The sequence below is a fragment of the Helicoverpa zea genome, chromosome 16 (genome assembly GCF_022581195.2).
Source record: "Helicoverpa zea isolate HzStark_Cry1AcR chromosome 16, ilHelZeax1.1, whole genome shotgun sequence".
NCBI classification, from domain to species: domain Eukaryota; kingdom Metazoa; phylum Arthropoda; class Insecta; order Lepidoptera; family Noctuidae; genus Helicoverpa; species Helicoverpa zea.
The window spans coordinates 7,096,511-7,123,893 of NC_061467.1; the positions used below are offsets into that span (position 1 = coordinate 7,096,511).

The 27,383-nt window shown below is 37.3% G+C and overlaps 2 protein-coding genes across 2 annotated transcripts; both read right to left on the reverse strand.

Annotated features, from left to right (window-relative positions):
- Positions 1 to 1,252: 1,252 nt before the first annotated feature.
- Positions 1,253 to 25,795, reverse strand: LOC124637500. The gene is made up of 11 exons (XM_047174011.1): positions 25,714 to 25,795; positions 21,062 to 21,149; positions 18,849 to 18,903; positions 17,033 to 18,091; positions 16,547 to 16,712; positions 15,746 to 15,805; positions 14,120 to 14,212; positions 13,835 to 13,927; positions 13,453 to 13,533; positions 2,392 to 2,484; positions 1,253 to 2,133 (listed from the first exon to the last, which is right to left on the reverse strand). Exons 2-11 carry the CDS (start codon positions 21,137 to 21,139, stop codon positions 2,028 to 2,030), a joined length of 1,884 nt encoding a protein of 627 aa, XP_047029967.1. The 5' UTR covers positions 21,140 to 21,149; positions 25,714 to 25,795; the 3' UTR covers positions 1,253 to 2,027.
- Positions 10,665 to 12,315, reverse strand: LOC124637618. Its single transcript, XM_047174217.1, has 4 exons — positions 12,239 to 12,315; positions 11,682 to 11,762; positions 11,267 to 11,347; positions 10,665 to 10,790 (listed from the first exon to the last, which is right to left on the reverse strand). The coding sequence occupies exons 1-4, from the start codon at positions 12,304 to 12,306 to the stop codon at positions 10,706 to 10,708; spliced, it is 315 nt and encodes a 104-aa protein (XP_047030173.1). The 5' UTR covers positions 12,307 to 12,315; the 3' UTR covers positions 10,665 to 10,705.
- Positions 25,796 to 27,383: the final 1,588 nt, after the last annotated feature.

Below are 27,383 nucleotides of genomic sequence, written 5' to 3' on the forward strand. Positions count from 1 at the left end.
GCATTTTATTGTAGGACTACCTATGTAAGCGGGACGAGGAACTTTTTTAGAAATAATCAACATGAAATGTATTGTTGTCGTAAATAAATAAAGTACATATATACCCCTACCAGACTGTGTAACAATTTATTTAAATAAATTGAGCATTTTCTAAACCTACATTCATATTCCCAGTTTAATTAACTTAATTTCTATATATTATTCACCTTACATTATTTATTATTGCGAGGTCCGAGACATAAAACCGGCTTTCATAATTGTGTTATGTTAATTAGATATTTTTTTAATTATTATTGTGAAGTAGGTTTCATTATACCTATAGACTATTAAAAATCATCACCATCACCATGTAGGCAGTTCATTTATAAACGAAAACAAACCTATTTCGTATTTCCATTGCAAACCAATACCGCGGTACCGAGCGTAAGTTACTTTCGCGTGCCGATTTACCTCGGCAGTGTGTTAGTGAGTTTTTAATCGAATGTGACTGTACCGGTTGGTTATTTGTCACAGTTTAGATTGTTTAGTTAGATTGCGTTCCAACAACGCGAACTTTAATTACTTAGAAACCTTCGTCATCGGCTATTTGTCGCCATTTGTCGTCGCAATCTCGGCGCACCTTACTTTTATGAGCCACCTTGTGGACTTTGATTCGTTTTACCTCTCTACGTGATTATTTGAACCGTCATTAATGTACACACGTATAATTAGCTATCCCAATTTAATTTTCTAAAAAACTTTTCATGCTCTCACGAATAAAGTAGAACTACAAAGTACAAAGTTACGCTATCGATAAAACTTTCGAATTAGTTTAACCCCCATTTTTAAAGTTTGATTTAATGAGAAAATCATTAAATTAAACTCCTTTGTATTTCAACAATTTTGTTGGCCGAACAATTACTTATTATTTCTCAAAGAGATTTTGCTCTTGGGTTAAAAATTAATATTTTTGGTAGGATTAATTATAACTTGTGTTGACTACAGGCTGTTCGGTGATTTAAGTATTAAGATTTGATAGCATACTTATTGAATTGTTTCTAAGAAGTTAAAAATATGTAAAGGAAGACAGCTATTAGCCCTCGGCTATACATAATCTAGTGCTTGTTTAGAAAGGGTCACTGACCTTTGCAAGATGTTGACTAGCAATAGGCTATAAACTATAGCATTAATAATACTATATTTGCCTAGTTATTCCACAAATTCATTGGTATCAAATGATCATGAAGTCAAAATAAAACAAAGAAGAACATTCATAATCTTTTAATTTATTTCATAATTTTCATACTCAAAAGTTATAAATTAATTTAAATACAATAGTAAGTAGGTTTGTAATACATTGACGTAAAATACCTAATTTACAAACAATTTTTAGGTTAAATATTCTAAACATCATACGATAACAAAGAAAGGAATTAATTAAAAACATGTTTATACTTTTTGGCATAATTAGTCAAATGTATTCAAACGTAACGCGAAACTACAAGTATTAGATTAGAGGAACATGCTACGAATCAAGGACTGTTTCGACGATGGGGCTGTAAGGCGTATATTTTTTTTATTTCTTTTGAGACCGATATAACATTTAGTTAGATTCTAAACCTCTCCCTCTTTATTACACATTTTATTTACTACCAATAATAATATCTGAGAAATTTACAATAAGTTTAATTAAAGTCTAGTTATTATTATTTCTCTATAATAAAGGGCGAGGAGTGAGGGTAAACTAAAGTGTACTTTCACACTCCTCAACTAGAGAGTACTTATGTGATGTAGGTAATCAGATGTAGACCTGTAGGCACGTGACCGCCAAGTTCGGGGAACAAATAACTTTTGATAAAATTCCTTTCTGACCTCATTAAAACTTTTAGAAAAATAAGTTCTTCAGTATCGCAGAAAGACAAAGAAAAGACCATTATTACTGTAACATCGAACTAAATATTTTATTAGTCAATCACAGAGTTCCGAAGAAAGAATTTTGTTTGTGGATATAATGGTGTTTAAAAAGGACGGTTGCTAGATTCTGTCGTTTACATTACACTGTCTTGGGACCGTTTGGAGCCAATGGGGAAGTGAGACAGATCAATCTCATCGATGGGGTATTCAGCTCTGTACCTCTTCTTGTCGAAGCTCGAACTGAAATATGCGGAATACGTTAGAACATTGAAATTACAGTCATAGTTTATTCTTGAAGTTGGAGTGGGTTTTATTATCATTCAGCTGAATATTAATAGTTCGCTGAAGTCTGTTGTTTAAGGAAGTAACTTCATCTAACAGTGAGTGTGCCGTGTTCTAGATCATAGCTGCTCTTCTCGGGAACAGACCACGGGTACAGACGGACTTTCAATCGGGCTTACATAGGTGTATTTTTAAGGTATTACAGATTTTTCTTACATGTGGGAGAACCGCTTGGAGGGGAAGACTTTGATGTTTGACTGGTCGAGCTCATCGAAGGTGCGTTTCTTCAGGTACGTTTCCATTCCAGACCTGGTAAATAAAAAACTGGATAAGTCGGTTAAAATCTAACTGATGTCCTTAAAGTAGACGTGGTTTATGCTGAACAAGAAGTCACGTTAACACATTCTACGACGACTGATTTTAAAAATAACGCATACTGGTAACATCTTGTTTACATATCATATGTTTCTGACGCGTCAATCTCGTCGAAGTTGTTGCGTTTTTGCACCAACGCATTTAGTCCAGACCTGGGCAACATAAAACAATTCGATTATTTCAACTGGGACTCCTTAACTTGGCCCTGGTTTTAACAAACTGAGGCGAAGTACCAAATTTACACAGTCTTTTATATTGTTGGCGAATTCCGGAGTGTCACTTCCATGGTCCGCGGGTGGCGTTGGATGTAGGCAGCGAGGGATTACACGTTTCCTCAGGGCTCGTTTCTCAAGCCGGGCCGAAATATCTTGATGCATTTTTAAAAACTTTCACCAATCAGCTAGGAGTCTTGAAGTTTGGGACTTGATACACCTATGCACAGGAGCGAACGTAAATGTAGGTCAAGTGCTTGATTTCTGTCTAGTGTTATTAGATGCCGTTTCATCGTTTTTTACACATATGTAGAGTACACCTGTGTCTGCCAAAATGATTGTGTCCTGAAATATGTCTTGCGCAGCTGGCTGATCCTTCAAAATAGATCAGACGCCATGGCCGACAATAAAAAGAATAAAAAAAAATATAGGAACCTGAAAGCTATATCGTAAATTTACAAATGTAACGAATGTCATACTACTGTGTTTATGTTTACCTTGACTTGAAGGGTGGCAACTCTGACCGGTCGATCTCGTCAAAGTTGCGCTTTTTCAGCAACATGCGTAGTAGTCCAGACCTGAGCGACATCATCATCAGTCTTTTGATACTTATTGTCCCGCTACACACCACAGAACCCTTCTCATTAAGGGAAGGGATGAGCGTTAATCACTAGCCTTCCTCTGGATATTTTTACTCCTTACCCTTACTGTGACTTTTGAAATCCATAGAGAGAACAGCTACCGTTGCAGATAATCCGTCTTGACCTCATTAACATTTTTAATTCTTGTTTCTTTCACAATTTATTTTGGTTCATGCTAACCGAGAAGTAATATAACAAAATCTTTGTGGTTTTGTTTTGAAAGCAATATAAATAAAAGGAATTTAGAATTATATCACAAATAACGAAGGTCATACAACTGTATTTATAATAACGAATGTCTAAGTACAACTGAGTTCATATTTACCTTTGCTGTTGGAAGGGCGGCAACTGTGACCGGTCGATCTCGTCAAAGTTGCGATTATGCAACCCCAACCTAAGCAACATGATTATCAGTCTTTTGTTATTTGTCCTGCTGTAGAGCACAGGCCTCTTCTCATACAGAGAAGAAATGAGCGTTTGTCAGGATATTTTCACTCTTTACTGAGTCATTTGACTTCCGTAGAGAGAACAACCGCCGTGGCCGACAATCCGTCTTGACCCCATTTTTTATAATTATTTGTTTTACAATTGCCATGGTTCATGCTAGCCGAGAATTCATATTAAAATATTCTTTTTGGTCTTGCTTTGAAAACAATATAAAAGGAATGGGAATTATATCAAATATACGAATGTCGTACTACCTTACTGTCGTATTTACCTTTGCTGCTGGAAGGGTGGCAACTCTGACCGGTCGATTTCGTCAAAGTCGCCGCTTTGCGGCATGCGTAGTAGTCCAGACCTGAGCAACATCATCGTCAGTCTTGCTATTAACCCTCTGCACATCACAGGCCTCTTCTCATACAGAGATGGAATCAGAGTTAATCGCCAGATTTGCTCAGGATATTTTCACTGATTACTGAGTCATTTGACTTCCGTAGAGAGAACAACCGTGGATGGAACTTTGACGGTTGAGGAGTTCACTGCCTACTCCGTTTGTCCCGCTCTTTGAAAGTCTCCCTCCTGGACACGATCTCCCGAGAAGAGTTTGGCAGTCCTTAAACAGACTCCGAACTCAGGTCGACCGAAACAAAGACAATCGGTCCAGGTGGGGTTTCACTGTGCCCTGAAACTTGCTCGCGGCAGGACCTCATGAGCGTATCCGGCCGTACTCTCGCTGTGGGCTGACAAAGTGTAGTCTCACTATAAGACATGTCATCGACACGAAAGAAGTAAAAAACCACCGTGGCTGATAATCCATCTTGACCCCACTTAACATTTATAATCATTGTTCGTTTGACAATTTTTCATGGATCATGCTAGCCCAGAAGTCATTATAAAATATCGTTTCTGGTCTTGCTTTGAAAGCAATATAAAAGAAATTTAGAATTATATCAAATATAACGAATGTCTACTACTGTGTTTATATATACCTTTGCTGCTGGAAGGGTGGCAACTCTGACCGGTCGATTTCGTCAAAGTCGCCGCTTTGCGGCATGCGTAGTAGTCCAGACCTGAGCAACATCATCGTCAGTCTTGCTATTAACCCTCTGCACAACACAGGCCTCTTCTCATACAGAGATGGAATCAGAGTTAATCGCCAGATTTGCTCAGGATATTTTCACTGATTACTGAGTCATTTGACTTCCTTAGAGCGAACAACCGCCGTGGCCGACAATCCGTCTTGACCCCATTTTTTATAATTATTTGTTTTACAATTGCCATGGTTCATGCTAACCGAGAATTCATATTAAAATATTCTTTTTGGTCTTGCTTTGAAAACAATATAAAAGGAATGGGAATTATATCAAATATACGAATGTCGTACTACCTTACTGTCGTATTTACCTTTGCTGCTGGAAGGGTGGCAACTCTGACCGGTCAATCTCGTCAAAGTTGCGCTTTTGCAGCATCATGCGTAGTAGTCTAGACCTGAGCAACATCATCATCAGTCTTTTGATAATCTCTCTCTGTACAGCACAGGCCTCTTCTCATACAGAGAAGGAATCAGATATAATCTCCAGGTTTCCTCAGGATATTTTCGGTCTTTACAGAGTCATTTGAGCTCCATAGAGAAAACAGCCACCGTGGTCGATACTCGGTTTGGTCACCATTCTTATTTTGATTTTATTGTTCGTTTGACATTTTATTTTGGATCATGCTAGCCCAGAAGTCATATTAAAATATTACTTCTGGTCTTGCTTTGAAAACAATATAAAAGGAATGGGAATTATATCAAATATACGAATGTCGTACTACCTTACTGTCGTATTTACCTTTGCTGCTGGAAGGGTGGCAACTCTGACCGGTCGATTTCGTCAAAGTCGCCGCTTTGCGGCATGCGTAGTAGTCCAGACCTGAGCAACATCATCGTCAGTCTTGCTATTAACCCTCTGCACAGCACAGGCCTCTTCTCATACAGAGATGGAATCAGAGTTAATCGCCAGATTTGCTCAGGATATTTTCACTGTTTACTGAGTCATTTGACTTCCTTAGAGCGAACAACCGCCGTGGCCGACAATCCGTCTTGACCCCATTTTTTATAATTATTTGTTTTACAATTGCCATGGTTCATGCTAACCGAGAATTCATATTAAAATATTCTTTCTGGTCTTGCTTTGAAAACAATATAAAAGGAATGGGAATTATATCAAATATACGAATGTCGTACTACCTTACTGTCGTATTTACCTTTGCTGCTGGAAGGGTGGCAACTCTGACCGGTCGATTTCGTCAAAGTCGCCGCTTTGCGGCATGCGTAGTAGTCCAGACCTGAGCAACATCATCGTCAGTCTTGCTATTAACCCTCTGCACAGCACAGGCCTCTTCTCATACAGAGATGGAATCAGAGTTAATCGCCAGATTTGCTCAGGATATTTTCACTGATTACTGAGTCATTTGACTTCCTTAGAGCGAACAACCGCCGTGGCCGACAATCCGTCTTGACCCCATTTTTTATAATTATTTGTTTTACAATTGCCATGGTTCATGCTAACCGAGAATTCATATTAAAATATTCTTTTTGGTCTTGCTTTGAAAACAATATAAAAGGAATGGGAATTATATCAAATATACGAATGTCGTACTACCTTACTGTCGTATTTACCTTTGCTGCTGGAAGGGTGGCAACTCTGACCGGTCAATCTCGTCAAAGTTGCGCTTTTGCAGCATCATGCGTAGTAGTCTAGACCTGAGCAACATCATCATCAGTCTTTTGACAATCTCTCTCTGTACAGCACAGGCCTCTTCTCATACAGAGAAGGAATCAGATATAATCTCCAGGTTTCCTCAGGATATTTTCGGTCTTTACAGAGTCATTTGAGCTCCATAGAGAAAACAGCCACCGTGGTCGATACTCGGTTTGGTCACCATTCTTATTTTGATTTTATTGTTCGCTTGACATTTTATTTTGGATCATGCTAGCCCAGAAGTCATATTAAAATATTACTTCTGGTCTTGCTTTGAAAACAATATAAAAGGAATGGGAATTATATCAAATATACGAATGTCGTACTACCTTACTGTCGTATTTACCTTTGCTGCTGGAAGGGTGGCAACTCTGACCGGTCGATTTCGTCAAAGTCGCCGCTTTGCGGCATGCGTAGTAGTCCAGACCTGAGCAACATCATCGTCAGTCTTGCTATTAACCCTCTGCACAGCACAGGCCTCTTCTCATACAGAGATGGAATCAGAGTTAATCGCCAGATTTGCTCAGGATATTTTCACTGATTACTGAGTCATTTGACTTCCTTAGAGCGAACAACCGCCGTGGCCGACAATCCGTCTTGACCCCATTTTTTTATAATTATTTGTTTTACAATTGCCATGGTTCATGCTAACCGAGAATTCATATTAAAATATTCTTTTTGGTCTTGCTTTGAAAACAATATAAAAGGAATGGGAATTATATCAAATATACGAATGTCGTACTACCTTACTGTCGTATTTACCTTTGCTGCTGGAAGGGTGGCAACTCTGACCGGTCAATCTCGTCAAAGTTGCGCTTTTGCAGCATCATGCGTAGTAGTCTAGACCTGAGCAACATCATCATCAGTCTTTTGATAATCTCTCTCTGTACAGCACAGGCCTCTTCTCATACAGAGAAGGAATCAGATATAATCTCCAGGTTTCCTCAGGATATTTTCGGTCTTTACAGAGTCATTTGAGCTCCATAGAGAAAACAGCCACCGTGGTCGATACTCGGTTTGGTCACCATTCTTATTTTGATTTTATTGTTCGTTTGACATTTTATTTTGGATCATGCTAGCCCAGAAGTCATATTAAAATATTACTTCTGGTCTTGCTTTGAAAACAATATAAAAGGAATGGGAATTATATCAAATATACGAATGTCGTACTACCTTACTGTCGTATTTACCTTTGCTGCTGGAAGGGTGGCAACTCTGACCGGTCGATTTCGTCAAAGTCGCCGCTTTGCGGCATGCGTAGTAGTCCAGACCTGAGCAACATCATCGTCAGTCTTGCTATTAACCCTCTGCACAGCACAGGCCTCTTCTCATACAGAGATGGAATCAGAGTTAATCGCCAGATTTGCTCAGGATATTTTCACTGTTTACTGAGTCATTTGACTTCCTTAGAGCGAACAACCGCCGTGGCCGACAATCCGTCTTGACCCCATTTTTTATAATTATTTGTTTTACAATTGCCATGGTTCATGCTAACCGAGAATTCATATTAAAATATTCTTTCTGGTCTTGCTTTGAAAACAATATAAAAGGAATGGGAATTATATCAAATATACGAATGTCGTACTACCTTACTGTCGTATTTACCTTTGCTGCTGGAAGGGTGGCAACTCTGACCGGTCGATTTCGTCAAAGTCGCCGCTTTGCGGCATGCGTAGTAGTCCAGACCTGAGCAACATCATCGTCAGTCTTGCTATTAACCCTCTGCACAGCACAGGCCTCTTCTCATACAGAGATGGAATCAGAGTTAATCGCCAGATTTGCTCAGGATATTTTCACTGATTACTGAGTCATTTGACTTCCTTAGAGCGAACAACCGCCGTGGCCGACAATCCGTCTTGACCCCATTTTTTATAATTATTTGTTTTACAATTGCCATGGTTCATGCTAACCGAGAATTCATATTAAAATATTCTTTTTGGTCTTGCTTTGAAAACAATATAAAAGGAATGGGAATTATATCAAATATACGAATGTCGTACTACCTTACTGTCGTATTTACCTTTGCTGCTGGAAGGGTGGCAACTCTGACCGGTCAATCTCGTCAAAGTTGCGCTTTTGCAGCATCATGCGTAGTAGTCTAGACCTGAGCAACATCATCATCAGTCTTTTGATAATCTCTCTCTGTACAGCACAGGCCTCTTCTCATACAGAGAAGGAATCAGATATAATCTCCAGGTTTCCTCAGGATATTTTCGGTCTTTACAGAGTCATTTGAGCTCCATAGAGAAAACAGCCACCGTGGTCGATACTCGGTTTGGTCACCATTCTTATTTTGATTTTATTGTTCGTTTGACATTTTATTTTGGATCATGCTAGCCCAGAAGTCATATTAAAATATTACTTCTGGTCTTGCTTTGAAAACAATATAAAAGGAATGGGAATTATATCAAATATACGAATGTCGTACTACCTTACTGTCGTATTTACCTTTGCTGCTGGAAGGGTGGCAACTCTGACCGGTCGATTTCGTCAAAGTCGCCGCTTTGCGGCATGCGTAGTAGTCCAGACCTGAGCAACATCATCGTCAGTCTTGCTATTAACCCTCTGCACAGCACAGGCCTCTTCTCATACAGAGATGGAATCAGAGTTAATCGCCAGATTTGCTCAGGATATTTTCACTGTTTACTGAGTCATTTGACTTCCTTAGAGCGAACAACCGCCGTGGCCGACAATCCGTCTTGACCCCATTTTTTATAATTATTTGTTTTACAATTGCCATGGTTCATGCTAACCGAGAATTCATATTAAAATATTCTTTCTGGTCTTGCTTTGAAAACAATATAAAAGGAATGGGAATTATATCAAATATACGAATGTCGTACTACCTTACTGTCGTATTTACCTTTGCTGCTGGAAGGGTGGCAACTCTGACCGGTCGATTTCGTCAAAGTCGCCGCTTTGCGGCATGCGTAGTAGTCCAGACCTGAGCAACATCATCGTCAGTCTTGCTATTAACCCTCTGCACAGCACAGGCCTCTTCTCATACAGAGATGGAATCAGAGTTAATCGCCAGATTTGCTCAGGATATTTTCACTGATTACTGAGTCATTTGACTTCCTTAGAGCGAACAACCGCCGTGGCCGACAATCCGTCTTGACCCCATTTTTTATAATTATTTGTTTTACAATTGCCATGGTTCATGCTAACCGAGAATTCATATTAAAATATTCTTTTTGGTCTTGCTTTGAAAACAATATAAAAGGAATGGGAATTATATCAAATATACGAATGTCGTACTACCTTACTGTCGTATTTACCTTTGCTGCTGGAAGGGTGGCAACTCTGACCGGTCAATCTCGTCAAAGTTGCGCTTTTGCAGCATCATGCGTAGTAGTCTAGACCTGAGCAACATCATCATCAGTCTTTTGATAATCTCTCTCTGTACAGCACAGGCCTCTTCTCATACAGAGAAGGAATCAGATATAATCTCCAGGTTTCCTCAGGATATTTTCGGTCTTTACAGAGTCATTTGAGCTCCATAGAGAAAACAGCCACCGTGGTCGATACTCGGTTTGGTCACCATTCTTATTTTGATTTTATTGTTCGTTTGACATTTTATTTTGGATCATGCTAGCCCAGAAGTCATATTAAAATATTACTTCTGGTCTTGCTTTGAAAACAATATAAAAGGAATGGGAATTATATCAAATATACGAATGTCGTACTACCTTACTGTCGTATTTACCTTTGCTGCTGGAAGGGTGGCAACTCTGACCGGTCGATTTCGTCAAAGTCGCCGCTTTGCGGCATGCGTAGTAGTCCAGACCTGAGCAACATCATCGTCAGTCTTGCTATTAACCCTCTGCACAGCACAGGCCTCTTCTCATACAGAGATGGAATCAGAGTTAATCGCCAGATTTGCTCAGGATATTTTCACTGATTACTGAGTCATTTGACTTCCTTAGAGCGAACAACCGCCGTGGCCGACAATCCGTCTTGACCCCATTTTTTATAATTATTTGTTTTACAATTGCCATGGTTCATGCTAACCGTGAATTCATATTAAAATATTCTTTTTGGTCTTGTTTTGAAAACAATATAAAAGGAATGGGAATTATATCAAATATACGAATGTCGTACTACCTTACTGTCGTATTTACCTTTGCTGCTGGAAGGGTGGCAACTCTGACCGGTCGATTTCGTCAAAGTCGCCGCTTTGCGGCATGCGTAGTAGTCCAGACCTGAGCAACATCATCGTCAGTCTTGCTATTAACCCTCTGCACAACACAGGCCTCTTCTCATACAGAGATGGAATCAGAGTTAATCGCCAGATTTCCTCAGGATATTTTCGGTCTTTACAGAGTCATTTGAGCTCCATAGAGAAAACAGCCACCGTGGTCGATACTCGATTTGGTCACCATTCTTATTTTGATTTTATTTAAAATGGAATGAGCGTTAATCACCAGGGTTCCACAGGATATTTTCACTCTTTACTGAGTCATTTGACTTCCGTAGAGACAAACACCACCGTGGCCGATAATCCGCCTGGACCCCGCTAACATTTTTATTTATTGATTGTTTGACAATTCATCATGGATCCTGCTAGCCCAGAAGTCATAATAAAATATTACTTCTGGTCTTGCTTTGAAAACAATATAAAAGGAATGGGAATAATATCAAATATACGAATGTCGTACTACCTTACTGTCGTATTTACCTTTGCTGCTGGAAGGGTGGCAACTCTGACCGGTCGATTTCGTCAAAGTCGCCGCTTTGCGGCATGCGTAGTAGTCCAGACCTGAGCAACATCATCGTCAGTCTTGCTATTAACCCTCTGCACAGCACAGGCCTCTTCTCATACAGAGATGGAATCAGAGTTAATCGCCAGATTTGCTCAGGATATTTTCACTGTTTACTGAGTCATTTGACTTCCTTAGAGCGAACAACCGCCGTGGCCGACAATCCGTCTTGACCCCATTTTTTATAATTATTTGTTTTACAATTGCCATGGTTCATGCTAACCGAGAATTCATATTAAAATATTCTTTCTGGTCTTGCTTTGAAAACAATATAAAAGGAATGGGAATTATATCAAATATACGAATGTCGTACTACCTTACTGTCGTATTTACCTTTGCTGCTGGAAGGGTGGCAACTCTGACCGGTCGATTTCGTCAAAGTCGCCGCTTTGCGGCATGCGTAGTAGTCCAGACCTGAGCAACATCATCGTCAGTCTTGCTATTAACCCTCTGCACAACACAGGCCTCTTCTCATACAGAGATGGAATCAGAGTTAATCGCCAGATTTCCTCAGGATATTTTCGGTCTTTACAGAGTCATTTGAGCTCCATAGAGAAAACAGCCACCGTGGTCGATACTCGATTTGGTCACCATTCTTATTTTGATTTTATTTAAAATGGAATGAGCGTTAATCACCAGGGTTCCACAGGATATTTTCACTCTTTACTGAGTCATTTGACTTCCGTAGAGACAAACACCACCGTGGCCGATAATCCGCCTGGACCCCGCTAACATTTTTATTTATTGATTGTTTGACAATTCATCATGGATCCTGCTAGCCCAGAAGTCATAATAAAATATTACTTCTGGTCTTGCTTTGAAAACAATATAAAAGGAATGGGAATAATATCAAATATACGAATGTCGTACTACCTTACTGTCGTATTTACCTTTGCTGCTGGAAGGGTGGCAACTCTGACCGGTCGATTTCGTCAAAGTCGCCGTTTTGACGCAACATGCGTAGTAGTCCAGACCTGAGCAACATCATCGTCAGTCTTGCTATTAACCCTCTGCACAGCACAGGCCTCTTCTCATACAGAGAAGGAATGAGCGTTAATCAGCAGGGTTCCTCGGGATATTTTCACTCTTTACTGAGTCATTTGACTTCCACAGAGAGAACAGCCACCGTGGTCGATACTCGGTTTGGTCTCGATTCTTATTTTAATTGCATTGTTTGTTTGTCAATTTCTTAGTTTATGCTTCCCGAGAAGTCACATAAAACATACTTTGGCCTTGCTTTGAAAGCCACATGAAAGGAATGTGAATGATTTCGAATATTATGAATGTAATGCATACAAGTGAGAATGTTACCTTGACTTGAAGGGCGGCAACTCTGACCGGTCGATCTCATCAAAGGTGCGACTATGGACTCCCAACCTAAGCAACATGATTATCAGTCTTTTGTTCTCGTCCCGCTGTAGAGCACAGGCCTCTTCTCATATAGAGAAGGAATGAATGTTCATTACCACCTTTCATCGTGGCGGATTCCTCCAGGTTTCCTCACGAAGTTTTCAGTGTCTTCTCAGTCGTTGGTGATATCCTTGTAGAGATAGGCCTCTGAGGCTGTCAATCGGTCTGAATACTATTATTACCAATATTTTTCCCAATTTCGCCAATTTTCGCAAAATTCAATGCAATATTACGGACAGTTTCGAGCTCGTGGAGGCAATTTGCCTATACCAATTTTTCATAATATGTTTTTCATCGATCTCTTTGGGAATATATTTCTACGTCTTCAAAACACTGTATTTAAGTTTACCTTGACTTGAAAGGTGGTAACTGTGACGCGTCGATCTCGTCAAAGTTGCGCTTTTGCAGCCACACGTGAAGTGCAGACCTGGGCAACATAATCATCAGTCTGTTGGAACTGTCTCGCTGCAGGTCACAGGCCTCTTCTCATACCAAGAAGGAATGACAATAATCACCACGCTGGCTCCAGTCCAGTCCAGGTTTATGGTTTCTTCAAGAAGTTTTTTCTTCACCATTACTCAGTCCTTGGTGTCCAAAATTCACTCACTTTAGACAATAATTTACACACTAGGTACTTTAGAAGTAACATTGGTACTTACCTGACTGGTAATCGAAACCACCAGTTTAAGTTTACCTTGACTTGAAGGGCGGCATCTCAGATGCATCGATCTCGTCGAAGTTGTTGCGCTTTTGCACCAAGGTGTTCAGTCCAGACCTGGGTAACATAAAAGTGGATTATTTTCATTCGAAAACTAACAAATGAATCGTATTTATTCTTTACGAACGAACTGTATTTATTTATTTACATATTGCAAGTTACATACATATTATGTACATCATATAAAAAAAGTTTTATTAAAAAGCAGTAATAGTTAACTCAAGCCTATTGTTTTAGGACGCTACTTAGACTGGTAGTGGAGTTTGACTCGTGAGTAAAAACGGTCTTTGAACCCTGCTTACACAGGTGCACAATTAAGGTAAGTTATGTTAAATGAATATGTAATGTATTTCCGTACGGGTAAGAGTAGCGCTTGGCGGAAAGATACGGCATTTGTGACAGGTCAATCTCGTCGAAGTTGCGCTTTTGTACTAACGGCTCCAGCCCAGACCTGGGAAAAATACCCAAATGATTAAAATTGAATATAAATTAGCACATCTATTCTCCAGCAATAAACATTATCAACAATTTATGTTAAGGACTTAGTTATCTCATAGAGATTCTACCGTATCAATGTTTACTGTCTTTATAGTGAGTCAAGCTTACACAGGTTAATGTATAAATATTAAAGTTAATTCCATACGAGTAAGTGAAGCGCTTGGACTGCAAGAGCGGCATTTGTGACAGGTCGATCTCGTCGAAGTTGCGTTTCTGCACGAACGTGTTTAGTCCAGACCTGGGTAACACAAAGCAGTATTAATTTTGAACTACACCTGGATTCGATTAGTTCATCATTCCAATTTTAAAAATGGATTGGAATGATGAACTAACATAAGGTTTCTTGTAAGCATATAGGAATGTAGGTACACGGCAAATCTACTGGTCGAGACAACAGCGAGGTGAAGCTCATGCAGAGTTTACACGAAGCTAGTAATGATGGCGCTAGTCCTGCGGAGGTCACGGGCTAGAAGGTAGTCAGGCGCTCTATTTTCGGCAGTGCTTGAAAAACTGTGGCTTATACCAAGACAGCGATGGTTGCCAGTCTTATTGGTAGCCAGTGTTGATTTTGTGTAAACTTCGCCCCGTACCGGACATTGTATAGCACCGTGACATAGCGGTGCCGTATAAATATGTCCACAAGCTTTCATAGTGACCCATACAATACTGACACGGTGAAATTACCGTAGATTTGTGAACAAGAGACCTTAGAACCCCATCTTGATTCCAATTTTGGAAACAATTGCTACGCTATACTATTTAAGACAATAGGGGCAATTTATTTTACGAAACAGTGAATGGACCGAGCAATTTCATATCATTAATGCTGTTTACATTTACCGCATTTTGTGAAGGAAATCCCTTGTGTACACTACATAATAAGTAATTGCCTGTTTATCAGTTTCACAGGTCATGTTAAAATTGTTTATGGCTTCTTTGTAAATGGAAAATAAATATTTGGAAATGGAAATACTTACGTCGCTATGACACAGATTGCGTTTAACGATAAGTCCTGTTTTGGGGTATAAATAGATTGACTGTATCGTAGATATAATTTCAAATCTACTCGTTTGGATTATTATTCATGTTCTTGTCTAAAATATTAACTCGAGTAGACTGGACATTCGTTTTATTTTTCATCGTGACTACAAAGTATAAACTAAGAATGCGTGCAAGCATGCGGTACCGAGAAACTATAACGTACAATAAAGCAACTAATTACTCCATAATAGCCTGCGGTTTTAATATTTTAAATTTTATTAAAATAATGAACTGAACTTGCTATTAAAGTGTTGCGAAATAAACTGTCAAAGCAATTCTACCCGTATCGGTCAATTGAACGTACACATCATTATATCGAAATATTCAATTCTTTTCGCATGAAACCAGATAATTTAATAAATCTATAGCTCAGTATTTTATGGTGTTGACATTAGGCTACATCATTATACATACTTACGTACCTGTATATCTTTTGTTTTGTATCGCGTAATTTAACACTTAATACAGAAAATGAAGGAACAATTTGGATTTACGCAAGAAAGTGACAGGCTAAGCCCGCTAAGTAACTCTAAAGTTAATTAGAATAACGTCAGGATAAGTTTTGTATGTACTTGTGATCTTCAACGTTAATCCAAGCAGGCCTTTCATTTGCAATTCGGTTCATTAAACTCGCTCTAATACGTTCGTAGTAGCTGTAGTTGAAATGAAGTGTAATAGGTTACAGCAAAATAGAAGGGAAGTTGAAGCGAAATAGAAAAAAGAGCCTTACCGGTCGATCTCATCGAAATTGCGCTTAGGGAAGCCATCTCCGTAATATCCGCCGTACGGACTGCGGCCAAACATTCATATTAGATTCATGCAACATTTTTAATAAGTACTGTTTGCTCCAATTTGAAACTGCGCTTAAGAGAAGTAAGAAGAAGAGAAGTAGAAAGGATAAAACAACCAACTAACAAATAGGTACAATTTGCTTGAATGATATTTCTAAATAGTCAGACCAGGTTACAGGACCAGAAGTTTCAGTAATAATTTTCTCAAAAAGGAAACACCAAGTAATTGAATATGTTCAAGAATGTTCCATATAATTTATTTTGTAGATATCTAATGTTCCTTTTTTAAACGTTCTTGTTTACTGTGCAATATGTTTGTACCTATTCTATGCATCGCCGCGGGATGTCCCATGCTTAGCGAAACTCAGTCCAAGGGAGCATGGCATAATCACTTCAATCACGTAATTGGGTATTGAATCAGATAACATTTTATATGCGACCTGAATACGCATCTCTTATGTGTTTACACATGACAAATGATATAGGTAGGTTCAGGGAAAACGAAAAGATAATTAAGTTGAAATAACAAACGTATTTTTAGTAAAAGGCCCACCAGTGGGTGTTTACCCAATGAACTATTCTAACAATCTCATTAAAATTAGGTTTTGGCAGAGAATATCTTACAATATGAAATTGAAATTTCTTCGAATTTGGTTTGTTTTGCGTGGTTTGGTAATTAAATGTTTTTACGTTATATTGGACTAGAGTACGCGGAGTGTTTGTTTAGCCGTTATACTTACCTAGCAAATCGTCTGGAGATAAGGTAGGGCACGTACCCAGAGTGACGTATCTCTCGAACTTTCCGGACTAAGGCACCGCCGTCGCTAGCGTCCACAGCAGCAGTCTTGTGGCCTATGTGCATGCAATCCAACAGTAAGACAAAGAAGACTCTAGTCTTCACGAATACTACAGACAATTTATTAGTAGACAGTCTTACCTGCTTGAAGACTTTTGTTGAATTACAGTCACAGATTAGGAATTAAAATTCAAAATGGTTTGTTAGTGTTTGGTATAAGTTGTTAAATGTTAGATAAATAAGAAAACAATGTCCGAGGTTGCGAAGTATTTATATTAAAAACATCAACACCAAATGATAAACAATGACAAAATTCAAATATTTTTTTCTTTTTAATATCACATTTTATACGTTGTATAAGAAAATATTTCCAAGGGTAGAATAACTATGATAGTGATGAACGGTTATTTAGACAAAGTTGGAGCCTTCTATAGATACAGTTCACGAACTAAGTTGCCTCCGCCCAAAGAATCCAGGTTTCTCATCACAAGGTTGGGACCGCCGATGGAGTCGAGGGAACGAACTAAGTTGCCTCCGCCCAAAGAATCCAGATTCCTCATCACAAGGTTGGGACCGCCGATGGAGTCGAGGGAACGAACTAAGTTGCCTCCGCCCAAAGAATCCAGATTCCTCATCACAAGGTTCGGACCGCCGATGGAGTCGAGGGAACGAACTAAGTTGCCTCCGCCCAAAGGATCCAGGTTCCTCTTCACAAGGTTGGGACCACCGATGGAGTCGAGGGAACGAACTAAGTTGCCTCCGCCCAAAGAATCCAGGTTCCTCTTCACAAGATTGGGACCGCCGATGGAGTCGAGGGAACGAACTAAGTTGCCTCCGCCCAAAGAATCCAGGTTCCTCTTCACAAGATTGGGACCCCCGATGGAGTCGAGGGAACGAACTAAGTTGCCTCCGCCCAAAGAATCCAGGTTCCTCTTCACAAGATTGGGACCCCCGATGGAGTCGAGGGAACGAACTAAGTTGCCTCCGCCCAAAGAATCCAGGTTCCTCTTCACAAGATTGGGACCCCCGATGGAGTCGAGGGAACGAACTAAGTTGCCTCCGCCCAAAGAATCCAGGTTCCTCTTCACAAGGTTGGGACCACCGAGCTGGTCAAGGTTCTTCTTTACAAAGTTGCCGCCACCAAGGGAGTCAACATATCTGGAGTACAACCTTTTTTCCACTTCAGCATCTCTACCCACAAGAGTGGAACCTCCGATTCCGTTCAAGTTCCCATTGGCTCTGCCTACTAGGGTGTAGCCCCTGATTCCGTGAGTGTTCCTGCCTTGGCCGTAATGTAACTCTCTGCCGGCTAAGGAACTGCCTCCAAGGTTGCCAAGGTTCCTGCCCAATAGAGAGCTTCCACCGAGGCCGTTGGTGTTACGCCCGAGTAGTGAATTGCCACCGAGGCCATTTAAGTTGCGGTCTTCATACTTATTTTCGTAATGTAAGAGGTATCGTAGGAAGTCTTCAAGTTCTTTTTGATTATATCCTGTAACAATTTCAAGCAGTCTTAGCTTTACGCCAAAATGTGTTCGTAGATAACAAAGACGAACATTCATGAACATTTATGTGCATTAACGTGAATTTTTACTTACCACTTATAGTGCAGAAACATGTATGCACCGTGAACTAAAGCTTCGTGATTCAATCTTGTGCATAAACGAACATAGTGATTGGTGCAATATTCCGTCACCTGAATGATTTTGGTGCACAAATACGATTAATTAACAAACTAAGTGCATTTGGACGTAGATATTTTAATTTGAATTGTGAGTGTTATTAAGTTAGAACTGTGCAGAGGTTTTGAGTGCAGTTGTGAATTTGTGAAAAACGTCATTTGATCAGGGTTAAGTCCTTTGCTATCAAATCAGACGTTGGACGTCACAAAACATAAATAACGAAGTGTGCTGAACGTTTATATGGTGTTGTTTTCTAATAATAATAATGGTGCACATAAACTGTGTTCATACGTACAGGTACTCTAATGTGCCTTTTATAATCAATATATGGATCACTTTTATATAAAAAACCCGTTAAATTACACAAATTCACGGTTGTAATAGGGAAACTTAAGTTTTAATCCAATATTGATTATATCTTTCAAGTCCCGGTTAGTTTCGTTTGGTTTATTAAGTGCCAGGTAAGGTATCACAGTGTGAGCATTCTGTGTTACAGATTGAATAATGAATAACTGTTGAAGTTAGTTATATTCGCATTAGAGTGCGTGTGGCTAGGGACTGACTTACCGCTGGCATCGAAGCGTTCCGCGGAGTTGTGCTCGCTGCCACTTACGTCCTGCTCCTGATGGAATTAACAGTACATTAATTATAATTATTAAGTTTCTACGGTGAAGAGGACCATAGGGATAATAATATTGAAAAATAATTAACGTACGTACTAAGTATATAAGGTATGCACATTGATTGCATATTCAAGTTGGATTGCGGATTGGAGCGTTCAGTTTATAAAAGATATTTTTTTTACAAAATACATCTATGTTGTTTATTGTGAATATAAGAACCTATTTGGGATGTGCTATATACACATTATCCAAGCGGTTTATTCTGTGGTTTACCGAGCGTCCCAGGAAATTAACTTGACTAAATGATCCTTCTTTTGCTAATTTACGTCATTTGAGGAAACTTGCCGCTAAACAACATTTCAACATTATGTAATTGTACGGGATTTTGGAAATCACACGGATTTAGTTTGCAATAAACATACACATAGGGTCATATGTTATGTTATAAGTTCCCAAACGGACGTTTATTATGTTCACCTGTTTACGAATTGACGGTCCCCAGTAAATTTATGTACATTATATGAAGTTCTCAGTTTATGAATAAGTTTTGCTCAACTACGCACAAAATGGATTCCAAACAATCTCTTGACTATAAATCTCAAAACCCATAGATGTGATTATCCTATAGGAGTAACTGTGTAGGGTAACTAAATGAATCTATGTGTAGGCTTTTGGTAATGTCGGCAAGTAGTTACTTATTTAAATAGCAATGGCTTCATAAATTAGTATTAACCACTGAGTTTCTAAGCATTTTTCCCTTTTATCGATAAATCATAATCACTCCTACGCTAATATATTTAAATTGTATCAATTAAGTCAATCGACTACAGACCGATTAGTATCGGAATGGAGGCTTAATTTGATATTATATTTTCTCGTTACGCGTTACGAGCCTACCAATCAGAATTATTTTGTTCTGTCAATTAATATTCTGCCAGTACTGTAATTATGGGATATACGCCCGAATTCAGAATTGCGTGAAGCGACGAAATGAAAAACTCTAGCGAAATTTGTTCAATTTAAACAATTCAGCGATTTTTGAATAATCTTCTATAAAATGGAGACATTTTAACGGGTCGCTGGATTGACTAACTGTTCTAAGTAGTGGCTTTTACTGGCCTTATTAATGGCCTCGACTGTAGCGCTGCTCTACCTAACATTAGTTCATCTTTGTATAAGAAGATATCGCATTATTAAAAGTACAAAAATAGCTCTTAATTTATGAAACGATTTGATAATGCAATATTTATAACTTCCCGACGTAAGGCGTTAACACGTTCCAGAGTTACTTTAATTAAGTCTCCGATACGCCACATAATAAATAATTTATGCGAATACATTACAAGTTGTTCTGATATGGTCTACGATTTTGAAGAAAATCTAAATTTGTGACAAAACTTTGAGGTTTTACAGTGATATGGCATAAAGTGGAAGGTATTGGTAATAACACGATAAGTTCACTTTGAAGTCACTGATTTTGATAGACCATGGTGTCATCATTGCGTCAGCTTATGAAGGAAAACCCTAACATGGACATTATCATTCAACAACGTATTTGTAAATCGCAAAACTATCTGTTACCTACACGAGGAAGATTATGAACTAATAATACCTATAATACGAAACAGAAGGCCGGGATTACACGCGAAACATAAGAAAGCTCTTGTGAATAGTTTATTTAAAAGTGAAAGGGATATTTGGATATCAGATAATACTCTCAGCTTTAAGTAGTTTAACCACTACAGCAAAATACACAAAAGTAAAAGTATCATAGTCTAAAGCTGTATTAGAGAAATGGCGAATTTTCAAGTGTATATTTATTTATTGGTCCACCTCACATTCCTTATAAGATTTTATCAACGGAATGGTGTTTGGATACGATCACCAATTGCGATAAAGTTGCATTTCTTGTTTATTTCAAAAAGGAGTTTTAGTTGCTATATTCCCTTACTTACTGACGGCTACATTCTAGCAAGTTCATGCCGAAGATACTATAATAAAGTACACACCTAATATTGAAGAAGACATGATTTAATATTTCTCGCAACAAATGCCAATCGATGTGCTATGTAACTTATCCTAAATATTCAAGTTCTTGCTGGGACCGATTATGTGTTGGATAATTCGATTGTCTAGCATATGAGGAGGCTTGCTTACCTGATGAGGATTAGCGCTGCAGCAGACCAGCAGGGCTGCGACGGCCACGGCCAGCGCTCCGCTGGCACTTCGCATCATTGTGCCTGATCTGTATCAAACAAAACATTCTATGCATCACATCCTTAAATACACGTCCTCATTATTGCCTACATTCTACTTGTTACTTTAAATTGGCGCATTATCGCCAATTTAAAAAATACATTATTTTTATTACATTATATATGAAATAAAATAATTGTATGTGGAAACGTGAAATTGGAAACATACGCATACCTATTATTATCCTATTATTTTAAAGTGTGTTGGTGAACTGTGAAATTTTCTTTCTGAACGGTTAGTTATACAAGCTGTTGATTTGCATCCGTGCCATAGTCAAGGACATAATTATGCTAATGATTCTCGACCCAAATCAACAAAAAAATTGGTACGTAATATTTTTTTTACTTTAATTTTCCGAATTCCGAAAACTGTCATCTAGCCGTATTTAAACTTGGCGCGTGTGGTACTGGCCTTAAAACCGTGCTGCGCACTCACACAAACGCAAACACAAAGAATACGCAACGATTATTCATAAATTTCATTCATAAAATTGGATTACTTCTGAAATATTACGACATTACAATGACAAAAAAGCAGTGCATATTAGCTATTTCCCGTCTACTGTAATTCCAATAGATTATTTACGTATTTTATGTCCTCCTCCTGAACTATGGCACAAATGCAAATCAACACCTTGTATATGTAATATGTTATTACCTTATATTTATTACTTAAATATTAGTAAAGATTTATTCGACTCCCTATGACGTGGAGGGAAACCGCAGCAAATTACAAGAGAGCAAATACGGATTACCTATTAAGGAAAACGGTAAAACATTTCAAACAGCGGCCTACACATTCAAAGTACCTAAGTGATTCATGTTAACTTTCGGCCGTAAGTTGTGTTTGTTAAATAGTAGTAGAAAGATGCGTTCATGGAGTGAAATCTAGACACACGGCAGTGTGTCCGCCAAGTTCGAGCAAAAAAAGCGACACACCGGCCGTGGGTTATATTACACGAACCATTTCGGGCCAAATTCGAACACCCTATAACTCAAAATCTATTTTATTTACGCATATCAAATTTCAAGTATCTGTTGAGACCCCCTCACTTATCTAAAATACAAAATTTCATTAATATACCTATTGTAGGTCTTGAGATATTGACGTCAGAAAATCGCTATTTTTACTATACACTCACTGACTGACTGACTGACTGACTGACTCACTCATCAAAAACCTAGACCACTTCCAATGGTCGTATTGACTTGAAATTTGGCATGGAGGTAGGTCTTTATGTCAAGGTAAAGGGAAAAATCTGAAAATGGTCAAGTGTGGGTCGGTTTTAAAATAATGAAGGTGTTTTATACCCCTAAAGAACTAAAACGAACTAAATTTATTTATCTATATTTATATAATATATCTTCGAATGGTCGTACCGATCTGAAATTCGTTACAAAGGTTTGTATTTAGTCAAAGTAAAGTAAAAATCTGAAAACGGCCAAGTGTGAGTCACTTTCGAAAATAACGAATGTGTAACTTTGATCCACAAACATAATATATGATAACATGGTATGTCAGTCAGTTGGTAAATCTAGTTCATTTCTTTGTAAGAAGCGTGCATATTAAAAAATCTGAAAGATAGTATAAATGAGTCATTTCCTTAACTAACTTAGTCATATGAAAAAAATAAAATAAACAACCTTACAAAAATAAATGAAATCCCACCCAAAACAAAAATGTGAAAGACTGCCAAGTTCGATAATATGGGAACGCTTCGCCTATAAAAGAAGTGAGATCTGAATAAGTACCAAGTTCCATACACATACCTCAGTTAAAAATAGTTACTTTTTAATGATGTTACTTGGCAAGTTTTAATAGAAAATTAAATACTTGATTCATTGCATTTAGTAGGTTTATAACAAGGTGTGTGAAAACTTGCCAAGTAGCATCATTAAAAAGTAACTATTTTTAACTGAGGTATGTGTATGGAACTTGGTACTTATTCAGATCTCACTTCTTTTATAGGCGAAGCGTTCCCATATTATCGAACTTGGCAGTCTTTCACATTTTTGTTTTGGGTGGGATAAAACATTTCTCTGACATCATATTACCATGAAATGCAGTAATTTAAAATTGCATGGCGATATGATTTACTGCTCTCAGTAATAAACGTCACGCCTTGAATGTATAACGTTTCATTAGATTACACTCGCGCAGTACATTCTCATGTTGTTTTAAAATTATAATTCAGTATTATATTTTTTTCTTATTTTTCCGTCTACGTAAAATATTAATGTTGTGTTTGCTTGATTCAAATTACCTTGTTAATTGAAGCAGGATAACGTTGCGTATATGAAACGAAAATGAATTGAATTCTTCGCTTGTAATTTTTGTGACGTATAAATGTTTTATGTTTTCACAATTCAATAAGTATTCAAAGTAATTATGGTTATGAGAACGTTTTATGTTCTTTTTGCCGTAAATGCAATAACTAAAAGCTAGAAGACTACCCGTACAGTCTTTCGCATTAAAAAAGCTTTACCCTTATCGCATTTATACCCGATTTAGCAGCAAATATCGAACGCGTGAATTATAAGATGCCGTAATTATAAAGACATCAACGCACTAAATGTTAATATCGTTTACAGAATATAAATAAAAACCGTTTTCAGATCAATATTCAGTTACTGTAATACGAGTATACGGCACTTGAAGATGTCACATATCATAACTTAAGTAATAAGTGATGTGCGACTTACGGAAAATGTGAGTACATTAAAAATAAAGTTTTTATTACTCGTTAGGTACTCTATCTTCATTTTATGACAAACAGGTAATGAAAGCAGTAAAATCAATCATGTGACCTTTCATTGAATTCCGCGTGAGTTTTGATCGAGTTTCTAGAACTGGGTTGTGGGAGATGTTACACGTGCAAGCAATCATGCCGTCGATTGGGATGAACCAATTTTTTTTAATCTAAATATAGAATATATACGAATTATAGCATTATCTTATAAGTCAAAGATGTCACGGCGGTAAGTCTATTTATAGATAAGTATCTCATTCAAATTAAAGCTTGCCAAATTGTCCTGTTAAAGGACAAGGTTTATGTTCGTCTCTTTTTCTTTTACTTTATTCAAAAGACTGGACATTATAAGCTGTTTAAATAAATGAACAATTGCTAATATTCTTTAAAAGGAAATTGAAGAGCCGACAAACAATGACACTAATATGGCTTATGAAACCCTCTGTAATTTTAACGGGTTACATCAAGGTACGGCCGAAAAGATCAATGAAGAGAAACGAAACAATACAATATGTAGATTATATATAAATATAAGAACCGACAGATTGAAAAGGAAATAGCAAAAGCTAAAATATAAATACAATTTCATTACGTTGACAAACAATTGAAATATAAATTAATCAAAACTGAATGACAACCAAAGGGTTGGTTGATTGACAATGATGAGTGATCATTGATAGGTCTGAATATTTTGAAGAAATTATTTTGGAACAAACTCAAAATATTACTGTTCACTGATATAAGGGCGAATAAAATGTAGTAAGCTGTACTGCTAAACAAGGCACGCATTGTCAGGAGGCTTCTCTTGGATCATGTTATTAAATTAATGTACTTATTTATTACAAAAAAGTTAAGTCTGAATTATACTAAAAAACCCGCAAAACCGTTGCAATGGTTTGACTAACTTATTTGTCTGTTTAAATTTCTTTAACAAATTATTATAATTGTTATATTTGTGTACTCCATAATTGGCGTAATGTTTGGTATGATGATTTAATGTAATGTGAAGTTTCTTCTCATAAATAAATAAATATATGAATACGAAAAAGACATATTATTATTATTGTCAGCTGGTAGTAACAAATCCATGAAAGCTCCTCTCAATGCAACAGTCCTCAAAGACTGAAAACACAGAAGTCCGTTGGATAAAACGAAAGATAACATCTCTCTTGTAAAATTACGAGCTCTTCAGCTTTTTATCTTTAATGGAACCAGTTATAAAGTGCACAACTCGAAGATATTCCGCGTTTTCAAAACACATATTTTATTATGAGAAAGGTATTTTTTAATTCATCTTTACCTTTTATCTGATGTTTTTCTTAAACGATTCGTTTGCAATGATGTCGTATAAAAGTTTTTGAAAATTTTAAAAATATGAAAATCACTTAGTTCATGTTATGTTTTACAAGTTTCGTATGGTACAAACTACATGACATCGAGTAAAGTTACCTATATGTAGGTAATCAAAAGTTATTATTTAAATGGGGTTTAGTATTTTTTAATTCTATATTATTTATTTTACCATAAAATATGTTAATTGGAATAAGTTTTCATATCGGTGAAAAGTAAGCACATAGAGACCATTTACATTAGGTTGTTGTTACTTGAAAGTACACTTTTATATTTCTAAATTATAATAAAATACTATAAATGGAAATGATTTCTATTTTGTAAATTTTACTTGCAATTTTTGCGAAAAACAGAACATGTAAGGGGAGAGACAAGTATTTTTTAGAAAAATATTTTCGATTACAATTTTTTTGTTTGTGCAAAAATAAAAAATGAAATATATTTTCGTACGAACCTGTTTGTAGTGTCCGGGGTTGAGGGAGGTCGTGGTTGTCGGTGGTTGTGTTGCGTTGTGCCGCTGAAGCCTTCGACTCGGCTTATATATCCCGTGCGTGTCGGGGGCGGATCGGCGGGCGGGCGGATACCGCTTGCAATAACTGTCCCCCTTTTTTTCAGAAAATTGTACCTAGAACTTATTTATCTTAGGTATCAAAATTGAAAGTATTAAAAATTAGAATTGAAAATATTCCTGTAAAAATGTTAGGTATAGTATAATTATTGTGTGTATTTGCATGAAAAAAGTTTTAAAACGAATTAAAAGGCGCAGTGCTAAAGTTCTGTATAGGATATGTGTTTCAGGTTCATTCTGAAATTAAACATATGGAGTGTTTTTCATTCGCAAAAATATGTAAAACTTTTTTGTTTTTCTAGGATTTAGCCTCTATATACTTACTTACCGGTATTATGCGGAGTTGGTCAAAAGATAAATATGCATATTGTACTTACAACGTGCATATTTTTACTTTCCTTTTCAATCTAATTCTAATTAGCGTTGTTTAACTTATTTAAAATCGAAGGAATGTCAACGTAATTATTAATATTACTACTGCTATTATTATTTACTATTCATAGAAACTAATCTATATTTACGAATATAAAATGACTTATCTAATTCATCATATTACCAAAGTGAGGAAATTAGCAATTTAGAGGTATATAGAAATTTATTTCGTTTGTGTGTTCTACTTTCTAAATAAAACCGTTCCAATTAAGAAACTAACTTAAAAGCTATTAGCGATCACTAAAATAAATAGAAGTATTAATACAAGCTGTTGATTTGCATCCGTGCCATATTCAAGGAGGTAATTATGCTAATGATTCTCGACCCAAATCAATAAAAAAATTGGTACGTAATTTTTTTTCTTTAATTTTTTTTCGGAATTCCGTAAATGTCATCTAGCCTTATTTAAACTTGGCGCGTATGTTACTGGCGTTAAAACCGTGCAGCACCCTCACACGAACGCAAACACAAAGCATACGCAACGATCACTCATAAATTTAATTCATAAAATTGGATTACTTCGGAAATACCATGACATTACAATGACAAAAAAAACAGTGCATATTAGTTATTTCCCATCTACTGTAATTCCAATCGATTATTTACGTATTGTATGTCCTCCTCCTGAACTATGGCACAAATGCAAATCAACACCTTGTATATTATATACCTATTTATAGTTTGTTAATAGGTCTGCTTATGTGGGTGCTTATAAGTAAGAACTTTACTGATTCAGTAGTTGACATTTTAAAGGATTTTTCAATACTTTTCGTCATTTCTCTGAAATGAATTTATGTTTTCATACGCTGAAATCAAAATTGCAAATAGCCAAAATGCTGTATGCATTGTTCTCTTGATTGTAATATTTTGAGGTTTGAGCAAACTTTATTAATATTTCCGATAACAATTTTTAGTAACTATGGCAACGAATGACCTGAATACATGGAGTTATCAGATGAAAGGAACATATTTATGTAACAATTAGTTAAGAGGTCATAAATAGATAACGAGACAAACAAAAACCTACGTCTTTCTTCAGTTCAAGACCTTTGTAATTATAAATGAGTTTCAAATGGAATAAGTTTTCATATCGGTGAAAAGTAAGCACATAGAGACCATTTACA

Excerpts from the sequence above, each read along its gene's own strand:
- LOC124637500 (XM_047174011.1), bottom strand. The coding sequence starts at position 21,139 with ATGATGCGAAGTGCCAGCGGAGCGCTGGCCGTGGCCGTCGCAGCCCTG. Across the intron at positions 18,092-18,848 it reads GGAACGCTTCGATGCCAGCG|GATATAATCAAAAAGAACTT; the intron begins GTAAGTCAGTCC and ends AAATTGTTACAG. Across the intron at positions 2,134-2,391 it reads TCCAAGCGGTTCTCCCACAT|TTCGAGCTTCGACAAGAAGA; the intron begins GTAAGAAAAATC and ends CGCATATTTCAG.
- LOC124637618 (XM_047174217.1), bottom strand. The coding sequence starts at position 12,306 with ATGTTGCGTCAAAACGGCGACTTTGACGAAATCGACCGGTCAGAGTTG. Across the intron at positions 11,763-12,238 it reads CCACCCTTCCAGCAGCAAAG|GTCTGGACTACTACGCATGC; the intron begins GTAAATACGACA and ends GATGTTGCTCAG. Across the intron at positions 11,348-11,681 it reads CCACCCTTCCAGCAGCAAAG|GTCTGGACTACTACGCATGC; the intron begins GTAAATACGACA and ends GATGTTGCTCAG.